This window comes from Microtus ochrogaster, chromosome 21, assembly GCF_000317375.1.
Source record: "Microtus ochrogaster isolate Prairie Vole_2 chromosome 21, MicOch1.0, whole genome shotgun sequence".
In the NCBI taxonomy this organism is placed as follows: Eukaryota; Metazoa; Chordata; class Mammalia; order Rodentia; family Cricetidae; genus Microtus; species Microtus ochrogaster.
Window position 1 is genome coordinate 47,503,443 of NC_022022.1, and position 11,278 is coordinate 47,514,720.

The window sequence follows — 11,278 nt, forward strand, 5'->3', positions numbered from 1 at the left end:
AAAAAAAAAAAAAATTATATGAGCTGAAGAGATAACTCTGAAGCTAAGAGCGTGTGATGCTCTTGCAGAGGACCTGGGTTCAATTTCCAGCACCCACACAGCAGGTCACAACCATCTGTAACTTCAGTTCCAGGGGATTCAATACCCTCATACCCTGCTGCTGACCTCTGAGAGCACAAGCATGCATGTGGTGCACACATAAACACGCAGGCAAACATTCACACCTAAAATAAATCAATCTAATAAGAAAGTTTTTTTGTTTTTTTTTTGGTTTTTCGAGACAGGGTTTCTCTGTAGCTTTGGAGCCTGTCCTGGAACTCCCTTGGTAGACCAGGCTGGCCTCAAACTCACAGGGATCCGCCTGCCTCTGCCTCCCGAGTGCTGGGATTACAGGCGTGCGCCACCACCGCCCGGCTACAATTCTATCTCTTGTTGACCTTTATGGTTCAACATCTAAATGCTTTTTGGACAGTTAAAATATTAATTAAATGTTCATTTAAATTACCTTGCTGAGAAAACCAAAAAATAATTTCACAAGCTTCAAAATAAATTGTCACTTAATATTTGGATGACCAAACAGTTGGACAGAATTTGCTTTTTTCCTTCCTTTTTCTTTTTTCAGCACTGGGGATGGAAGCTGGAGCCTTTTCTGTGCTATGCAAGCTCCTTGAACTGGCACCTAAAAAATACGTTTGTGTACGTGGGGTCTGTGTGCCACCACGTGCTTATGGGTCCTGGGGATTGAAACAGGTTTTCAGGCTTAGCAGCAAGTGCTTATACCTACAAAGCTGACCTTAAAGTGGCCTCTTAAAAATAAGATTTCTGTTTTATCCAATTGTGTGTGTGTGTGTGTGTGTGTGTGTAGGCGTGTGGTGTGTGCCGTGTGTGCCCGTTCCTGAAGAGGCCAGAAGAGGATGTCGGATCCCCTGATGCTGAGATAGTGGAAATGGAACTGAGATTTTCTAGAAGATGGAAATCTGTTACCACAGTGCCACCTCTGCGACCCCGAAGCAGTACCTTTTGAAGAGCATGGACGCACCGTTTTCAAAATAACAATGAAACTGAACAGTCTGACTAGTCCTTTTCGTTCCCATACTTTTACCTGGGCAGCCTCCTCCTCTGTAGACTAGCGTTGTGATCTCTTCATCCGGACTTTGTGTTCCTGATCCACGTGTTAAACCCTCTCCCTTCCCTCTCTTTCAGAATCTATCAGAAGTTCAAGTCATTGCTCACATTCTCTTCCTACTCCTATTTTTTTTTTTTCCAAAAGATTGAGCTCAGGACCTTGCCATGCAAGACAAACTCTACCATGGAGCTGCATCCCTGTTTATTCTGAAGCCATTTCCATACCAACCAGTCGGCGTGGAGGGAGGACAACAGCTAATATCTGCACAGTATTTCTCTGCCATGTATTTTCTTGCTCCTGTAAATGTTTATTTGTAATTGTGTCTGTGAATCTGTGTGTAAGTATGTGACAGTTGACTGCATCTGTGTAGACACAGGCAGCAGACCCCCTGGGTTCTGGTCAGGGATAAGTCACCCAACACTGATGCTGGGAAGTACTGAACTCGGGCCCTCTGCAAGAGACTAGTTTGTGCTCTTCACCGTGCAGTCAGCTCTCCAGCCCCTGTTTTCTGATTCTTGGGTCCCTCTCATGAGGCAGAAAGTGTTAGTCATTGTATAAATGAGGGGCTCAAGACTTAGTGCATGACTTTTCTAGACCTCAGACCAGAACTCAGGGGGCAAAGCTAAGTATGCAGAGCCAACTCCTTTCCAAGGTTTTATTTTTTTGAAGATTTTTATTTTTATTTTGTTGTTTTTCAGACAGAGTTTTTCTGTGTAACAGCCCTGTGTGTCCTGTAATTTGATTTGTAGACCAGGCTGGCCTTGAACTCACAGAGACCTGCCTGCCTCTGCCTCCCAAGTGCTGGGGTTAAAGGTCCATCTTAATTTTTATTTCCAGGCAGATGAGTCTTTTGCCTGAATGTCTGTGTGTGCACCACATGTGTGCAGAAAAGAATGTCTGTGTGTGCACCACATGTGTGCAGTACACACAGAGGTCAGAAGGTGTTGGATCCCCTGGACCTGGAGTTACAAATAGCTGTGAGCCATCCTGTGGGTGCAAAAAACTGAACCTGGGTCCTCTTGCAAGAGCAGCAAGTGCTCTTAGCCACTGAGCCATCTCTCTAGACCCTCATTTCAAGTCTTTCTTTTATATTGTAGTTGTCTTATAACCCATATAATAACTTAGTATTTTTTATTTTTATTTTTTTAAATTTATTTATTATGTATATAGTGTTCTGGGCACCAGATCTCATTATAGATGGGTGTGAGCCATTATGTGGTTGCTGGGAATTGAACTCAGGACCTCCGGAACAGCAGTCAGTTTCTTAATCTCTGAGCCATCTCTCCAGCCCAACTTGGTTTTTTTAAAAATATATACATGCATGAGCATTTTGCCTACGTGTATGCATAGTACTACATGCATGTCTGGTGCCCATGGAAGTCAGAAAAAGGCATTGGATCCCCTGAAACTGGAGACATGGATGATTGTGAGCCACATCATAGGTTCTGGAAACTAAACTTGGGTCCTCTGAAAGAGCAAATACTCTTAACCCCTGAGCCACCTCTCCAGCCCTGAGTAAGTAGTATTTATTTGGTGATTAAATTGTTCACTTGTCTCCAAAAACCACAGAGAAACCCTGTCTCAAAAAACCAAAAAAAAAAAAAAAAATTGTTCACTTGTTTTGCACCACACTTTACTGAGCCAAATTGTCAACTGTATACTTGAAAGCATGCTTGTATTTGTGCAGAGAGTAAAGGCCAAGATGAGAACCAAATACAGTTCTTAGCAGAATCACACGTCTTGTTGACATGGGTGATTTTGTCATTGTGTGAATGTCAGCATGTTAACACAAGATGTCTGTGATATTACTAGGCGACAGAATCTTATGTAATTGCTGTCATCTGTGTGGTTCAGTCTGTTGACAGAAGCGTCCCTGCTGCATGACACATGAGCAGCAGAATGAAAGAGGTCAGTAAGCACTGCTTGTCAGGCTGTTTGTCTTTCTGGACTCTTTACAGAGTGTGGTACCCAGCCCTGCTCCTTCAGTTAAAGACACCAGCCCATCATAGTGCAGGTGTGTGCTGGGCCAAAATGTTCTTTTCATGCTAATATTGGAGGAATGTCTATTTAATTATTGTTATTACAGCAGCTCTGGGCATCATGGCTCTGGCCTGCAATTCCAGCATGCAGGAGGCTGAGGCAGCAGGACCATGAGTTCAGAGCCCACTTGCTCTGAAGGGAAACTCTGTTTCAAAACCCAAATAAAAACATTCAAAAGAATATCATAGCTTGTTGTTAGACCATAGTTATAGAAAAGCTTTATGAAAATTTCTCTCTTGCTTAAATATCAGATGTACACACACACAGCATAGACATCAGAGGGCATAACAAAGGATTTTCTAAACTGCCGTTATATAATTGCTGTTATCAGAAAGGCTTGGAAGAGATCCGCTGTGTAAGAGAAGAATGGAATTCAGATCGAAAAGCCTGAAAAGGCACCTTTTGCAGCATGATAGCATGGGGAACGTCTGACTCCTCTGAGGTCAGCCTGGCAGTTATTGGTCTGTGCAGCTTAATGTTTTTGCAAACTGCTATCCAGAGGAAAGGCAGACTTTATCAGTAGACTTCTACTGCTGCAAAGTAGTTTGTACAGCTTAAAATAGTGTAAAATTTATGTATATGTTATAAATTTCATTTTTTTCAAGGGTGTTTTTATTTATTTTTGTTGTTGTTTGTTTTCTTTGAGGGGAGGGGCTAAGACAGAGTCTGTCCACATAGCCCTGGCTCTCCTAGAACTCATAGAGATTTCGCTGCCTCTTCCTCCAGAGGGCTGGGATAGAAGTTGTACACCACAATGCCCAGCTTTATTTGTAGCTTCTTTATGCTTGCCTTCTAGCCAGAATGGACAACTTTGAAGGATCCTGGGTGACTGAGCTCTGTGAAGTATAGACAGAAATTGAGGCTGGGGAGATCCTCTGACTCCAGAATCGATCAAACATATTTTTTTTGCTGAGCAAAGGGATGTGTTTCCATGATCCCAGCTACTTTGGAGGTTGAGGAGAAAGGAGTTTGATTTGGGTGCTCTTTTGTATTGAGGCAGTGTTTCAGGTAGCCTAAGCTGGTTTCAAAGTTACTATGTAACCAAAGACTGGTCTTGAACTCCTGATGGTCCTGCCTTCCTCTCCTAAATGCTGAGATTACAGGTGTGTACCACATCTGGCTGACTCTGGGACCCTGAGTCCAGACTGGGTAGCACAGTGAGACCCCTGCTTATAAATCAATAAATCCGGCTTCAAGTGTGACAGATACCAGCTGTGTGGAGTGTTTAATGGTTTTGACTTTTTAGACAGGGTCTCACTATTGTAGCCTTGGCTAGCGTAGAAACTTCAGTGTAGATCAGGCTGGCCTCAAACGCAGAAGTCTGCCTGCCTCATTCCCTGTAGTGTTAGGATCAAAGGCATTTGCCACCACCAGCATGGTTTTTACTTTTTTTTTATAAGTAAGAGTTTTATGCATGGCATGATTGTTTCCTGAAAGTTGTTGGATTTCATATAATAAAATCGTAAAAGTAATCTTCACAGTGTCAACGATATTTAAATACACTGTATATCATGTTTAATCTTCATGGTAACCCTGTAAAGTCGATATTGATATTAACCCAACCGACAGATAAGGAAACAGACACGGAATTTAGATCTCAGGCCACACAGAATCTGAATTCAGGAAGTCCTGACTCCAAAATCTGCTTTAAATGACTGTTTTAAACCATTGTAGATTCTCCTTAGCACCACCTTGTATTTCCCTCCTTCCCCCTCTCCCTCCTTCCTTCTGCATAGCAGACAAGCATTTTACCACTCACTGAGATCTACACCATTCTTTTCTTTCCTTTCCTTTTTTTTTTTTAGATTTATTTATTATGTAAAGAGTGTTCTACCTGCATGTATGCCTGCTCGCTAGAAGAAAGCATCAGATCTCATTACAGATGGTTGTGAGCCATCATGTGGGTGCTGGGAACTGAATGCAGGACCTCTGGAAGAGCAGAGCCATCTCTCCAGCCCGCCTTTTATTTTCTTCAGCTGCATCTCAGGCTATGCTAAGCTCAGTAGTAGTTGTCTGGCCTTAGCCTGCCAAGCTGTGAGATTATGGTATACTGCCATTCCTGACTACCTTGGCAGACTTAATGACTATTGGACATACTTAGATTTGAGGTTAGATACTCGACTATCAAAAGCATTAGGAACTTAAGAGCCTAAGATTGCTTATTCTTGGGTAGGAATTGTGGGGAACTGGAAGTCACGATTTTCTTATACAAATTCACTATGAGAAACATCAGGACTGAACATGACCTGTTCAAAAATTAAGTATTTATCGAAAACGTTTTCAACAAGTGTATCAGTAAAATATTAGGTAATTCGTTCTCAAGTATTTGAGATTATTTGAATTAATTCATTGAGATAGGGTTTCTCTCTGTAGCTTAGGTTGGCCTCAAATTTGCTATTGTCCTCCTTCAGCCTTCTGAGTGACCTAATTTGAAATTAATTCCTTCTCCTATATAGAAGTCAGCCCAGCCTGCAAGACTCTGTACTTTACCATAAACTGAGACTGACTTGTGACTCAGAAGAAAAAGTTAGGGTTTCTTTTGTAGCTCAGACTGGCCTCTGGCTCACCCTGTACCTTAGGCTGGCCTCCGCTGCCTCAGAGTGCTGGGATTTCGGCATGAACCATCACAACAGCTGAAATTTGTTTTTGTTTGGCAGGAATACCAAATTAGAAGAAGATGGAGTCAGTGGAATGATGTGTTAAACTTTGGGGTTTAAATGCTATCTTCAGCCGGGCGGTGGTGGCGCACGCCTTTAATCCCAGCACTCGGGAGGCAGAGGCAGGCGGATCTCTGTGAGTTCGAGACCAGCCTGTTCTACAGAGCTAGTTCCAGGACAGGCTCCAAAGCTACAGAGAAACCCTGTCTCGAAAAACCAAAAAAAAAAAAAAAAACAAAAAAAAAAAACAACTAAATGCTATCTTCAGTGTAAAAATACCTTTTCTGTAATTATTAAAGCATAATATTCCACGGAAGGGAACTTGACTAAAAGACAGAATAGAGCGGCATTTCCCTTCAACATGCTGTTGTGCACAACAATCTGGTTGCTGTTAGCGTTGCTAAAGCCACCACATTTAAGCTTTTGATAGACTTAGAGAGTAGATTCATGCTCTTGAGTACCGAGATTACTGGAGAAAGACATCTGGCCTCGCTACTTATAATAAAAACGAGAGAATTGCAGCTTCATGGCATCCCACCAGTTAATGGGAAAGTGAAAATCATAAGTGCAAGCTCTGATTTAATAGTTGGACAAAAATATATTAACCTTTTAATTTTACGGGGGGGAGAAGAATGTTAGTTACTAATTGTAGTTCTCTTCAACTTCTCTGCTAGAGCTACACACACACACACACACACACACACACACACACACACCTGTATTAGCAAGTAGATATTTATAATTTACTATGGTGATGTGTGCATTTTCAAAATAGCAGTCTCATGGTGACTTTTTCTCCCAGATTCTTTGGATTTGAAAAAAAGTTTTTTTGATACTGATATTTCTTGGTAGATGAAAAAATGTGAGCTAGCTCACTCAGCTCTGACTGTGGGAGGCCACATGAGAGATTCCCAGCAGCAAGGTGCTGTGGGAGGTTTCAGACCTAGGAAGTCATGGCTGTGCAGCAAAAGCAAGCCTGCAGAAGTGCTGAGTCATCAGAGCGTTGGCAAGCAGGGGCGGTTCCGTTGCCACCAAGTTTTCAAGTCTCTTAGCATGTATGTCCATTTCCTTTTCCTTTTAGCTGCGCCCCCTTCAAGTTTACAAACACAGAGGGTTTTTAAATACAGTATGTATTTGGACACTGTCTTAGCAATCCATCTTTTCAATATTATAGCAGAAATGGTGGCTGGAGTCCAGCTCAGTAGTGAGTCTTGCCTAGTAACTATACCCAAGGCCTGGAGTTTCAGTGTTCACCTAGAAGTGGGAACATGTTCAGACAAGATTGGAAACCCATATAAGAGATAAAAGATGAGTTGTCTACATACAAAAAAAATTCTCATATTTATTCAAGATACATTATAGGAGAAAGCATCACGTGCATATAAAGGTAAATATGATTTAAACTTCGTTAGTTAAAAAATTGCAGCAAATAGCAACAAATTTTTTTTTTTTACAACTTTATTTCATGCACATTGGTATGACAATGTCAGATTCTCTTGAACTGGAGCTACAGACAGCTGCGAGCTGCCATGTGGGGGCTGGGAATTGAACCCGGGTCCTCTGGAGGAGCAGTCAGTGCTCTTAACCACTGAGCCATCTCACCAGCCCCCAGCAACAATTTTTTTAAAGAATTAAAAGAAAATATATTTATAATAACAGGGAATGTTAAAAAGGGAGAATTCTTCCCCATGTTTTCAAAAATCTTTGTCAGTAAGTGTATACTTAAAATGAGGAGAAATGTGGTTTTGATGTAGTTGTTACCTCGCTGCCTCTTGTAAGTAGTTCAGATTTTGGGTTGATCAGGGTTAGATTTACTCTGCCCCGAGCCTGTTGAAATCTGATCCTTTCTCCTAGAGACAGTGACCCTCAGAGTGAGATCTGCTTGACTTGTAATGAACACAGACAGTGAGCTTTTACAAATAGTAAATTATTAAATATTACTAAAAACTAGTTAAAATCATTCTCCAGTCACTTATGTTAAAATTCTGCTTTTCAATTTTATTATAGCCTTTTTACCATGTGAAATTTTATTATAGTGACTTCCTCACCTTTTCATATTGATAGACCCTAGGAATTTTGAAAATGACCCAAATTGTTTGAAGACTTTAAGTGTAAACACCTCATATTTTAGTTCTGTATATCTTACAGCCAGGTAACTTGAGATTGGAATACCTACAGTAAATTCAGGGCTTTCCTATCTCTATAATTACTTTAACGTGGGATACATAATGGCTATAATTATTTCTGTTGCCTTTTTACCTCTAATGGAGTAACTACGTCTGCAGTTACGGCATTCCGTGCTGAAATACTGGTTTGCTAAATCCACAGGAAATAAAATGGTAGAGCCAGAGGAAAGGGAATAGTTAATCGCGGAGGAGGAGGCACACAGCTCAGCACTTTGCCTAGAGGCCGCTGGGAAAGTGACGTCCTGTAGCATTTGCCGTTCTAGAAAGTACAGAGACACGTAGTGAAAATGGGAGGGTCTAGAAGGAGGCCGGCTCTGGTGTGGATATTTATCTGTGAGTGAGCTGCTGGGGAAGGAATTAATAGAGACGCTGCCTGCTGCCTCCAGACAGCTGAGCCCAATCGCTGATTGCTTTAACTTTTAAGACACCCAGCTTGCTTTATTCTCTCGGAATCGTTGTATCGCTAACACTGGGGACACTGTTTTCTTTTACAAAGGAAAATCTAAGTTCATTTCAAGGCATTCGAAATGGGGAAAGACTATTATTCAATTTTGGGAATTGAAAAAGGAGCTACAGATGAAGATATTAAAAAGGCTTACCGAAAACAAGCCCTCAAATTTCATCCGGACAAGAACAAATCCCCTCAAGCAGAGGAGAAATTTAAAGAGGTCGCAGAAGCTTATGAAGTATTGAGTGATCCTAAAAAGAGAGAGATATATGATCAGTTTGGAGAAGAAGGTAAGCTGCACATTTCTGTTCCTTGGCTCCGAATCTTACCTTTTTTTCTGTCTCTCAGCTTTCTGATTATCATTAAATTAGATCGTCAGATATACCTAAAATAAAAAGAAAAATGACTGGTAATAACAAGATCTAATTCTTGATTATTTGAGTGAGCTATGAATGAAATGCTCATGTTTGTCTTTTGGGTTTTTTAAAAAACAATATTGTATTATATATATTCTACTGTAGACTTAGAGTTTTAGCATCTTATATTTTAAAAGAAGCCTTAAATTCCTGTACTGAGGAATGAATTGTTTAAGAGTCTTATGCAACCTGTTTTGCTTTCTTAATGGATTTTTTTTTGTTAAAATTAATAGAATCTTCAGTCATTTAAAATCTTAAGATTGGCAGTTCAGTTCTGTGACATTTATATTTTACTCAGAAAAAAACAAGAAGTTTTTTGCCTTTGTAGAGCAATCCAGTGAGACTGAGCAAGACGGAGCCGTGTGTCTTAGACGCAGAAGGCACAGACATTTAGCTTCTAGTTGTTTTTGGCAATCTGCCTAGAGAAGAAAGAATTTCCCTGATGTCATAAAATACCAGGACAAGTTTTTTAGCTTAATTGTAAACAGTAATTGTGTGCCAGGAGAACAAGGTCTCAGAATTTTTTTTAAACCTAAAATGGCCACCTAGTTAGAGCACTGACTGATTTTCTTTTAGTTAACTGTTCCTTTCAGAATTTCCCTACCGTGTGAACAGGAAAGCGTGACAGACAGCTCCCTTTCCCTCAGTCATATTTTTTCTTGCCTCTGAGAGCAGAAGTTAGCTCAGTGCACGGGAGACCTTGATAGTCTCCTTTTACCATTCCGGCCTTAGCTCAGGTCTGTCCAGCATCTCCATGAGCGGCACACAAAGTAGGACTTCGACACCATCAGTCAGCAGCAGCACTGCTTTACTTCATAGGGGTTTGGGCTTTCAAGTCTTAAAATTGGGACTAACGTTCTCTTTCATTACTTTTCCTCAAATGTCTTCCAAGTCACCGTGGCTATGGAAACAGCTTTGTTTTCCCTTTGTTTATAGCATTTAAACACTGGATTTCCCTAATCAGAAATAAATCTTCAAACAGCCATGCAGTGACCAAACTAAGCAATTTAAGCAAACTAAATTGGCAGTTCAGTGCAGTAGTAGGGAGGCTCTTTTCCTCGTGCTTCCTTTTCTTGGTCAGAGTACCAAGAATTAAGGTTTATTCTGCTGCCGTTGGTAGTGGTGCGGATCTACAGGGTCAGGTTCTTACAAAATGAGTAACTGAAAAAAAGCAAGTAGTGGACAGTTCAGCTTCTCTGCTCAGTATGGTCCCACTGATGCCATGATGGAAATGTCTCAGGAGCGGGCAGGACCTCCAGACATCTCCAGGACCCTGGCCTCTCTGGAGAAGGTGGAGAGGTTCTGTGAGTTCCCATAAAAGCCCCTCGGTAAAGGCAGGTTATTTGGTTCCTTCCAAGCACATCTCTGTTGTGACTACGCCATGTAGGATTCAGGCTTTATTAAACATGTTTGATGTTAGAGTTTTCAAGTCACTCAATGGTACACTTAGTTCTTTAAGGCCCCTTTTGGCAGTGCTTTTCTTGAGTGATCCCTCATTATGCTACTTTGTTTTTTTTTTTTTTTGTTTTTGTTTTGTTTTGATCATTACCAAAGTGACTTAAATTTTGAAAACCTACATCAGCATTGTCTGTATGCCCTGGGTCTTTTTTCATTCTTGGTGTTCCTAGCCCAGATGAGTGTAAGCAAGGAAAGGAGTGGAGGCAGGACTCTCGTCTTACAGCATGCAGCACATTATTCGGGGATGCTATGTAGTTATAAGCTGTTTGTAAATACAGGGGAAGGGAAAATTGTTGAGCTTTTAGAGCTCCTCCCTCACAGAAAGGTGGTTCATTTCTTTACCGTTCAGTAGACGAGCACACAGTAGTTTAAACCCTCTGGGGTGGGAGGGTAGCTCAGTGTCCTGGCACTTGTCAAGTGTGTGGGAGCCCCTGCTCTCAATCCTTAGCACCTCCCCACAAACATCTCCTGTAGGGACACTGTGTGAGGTCATGAAGCAGCTTTCTTTTTCTTTCTCTTTTTCTTATTGTCTATACTTGTAGTCCTCGGTCTATAGCCCTCTACAGTAGTAAGATAATACTGAATTCTAAGAATGCAAAATTACTGACTTACTACCTAGAGCCTCCTCCCCGACCAATTATCATCTTAGAACTAGGAGAGCGGAAATAAGGAACTATGGGAAGTGTATGAGATAACCTGATTTGTCCATGCTGTGAGATTCTTCTAACATTTGAAATTTACAATTTTTTTATTGAATAAAATAGCTCTATTTTAAAGTTACTATGGTCTGTAGTAGTTCTATTCTTAGGAATCTATAAGGGGGGGACATTTGCTCACACAAAGACATGTGCCTGATTGTTCACAGCAGCTCTAGTGAGGGCCCTGCATGCATCACCTGGTTTAGTAAGTAAACAAACATACATACATATATATATGTCCATATATAT

The 11,278-nt window shown here is 41.0% G+C and overlaps 1 protein-coding gene across 4 annotated transcripts in view; it reads left to right on the forward strand.

Annotated features, from left to right (window-relative positions):
- The window catches only part of Dnajb4 (DnaJ heat shock protein family (Hsp40) member B4), a 27,746-nt gene that overhangs the window by 9,543 nt on the left and 6,925 nt on the right, over window positions 1–11,278 (forward strand). Inside the window, exons 3-5 of one of the 4 annotated variants that reach the window (XM_026784029.1) lie at window positions 1,271–1,425; window positions 3,085–3,140; window positions 8,506–8,747. In XM_026784029.1, the coding sequence (XP_026639830.1) occupies window positions 8,537–8,747 (211 nt within the window). In that variant the 5' untranslated portion in view covers window positions 1,271–1,425; window positions 3,085–3,140; window positions 8,506–8,536. Of the gene's footprint in view, window positions 1–1,270; window positions 1,426–2,715; window positions 3,035–3,084; window positions 3,141–8,505; window positions 8,748–11,278 lie in introns of those variants that run through there. The other 3 variants (XM_013350102.2, XM_005357486.3, XM_005357487.3) reach the window with 3 other exon arrangements.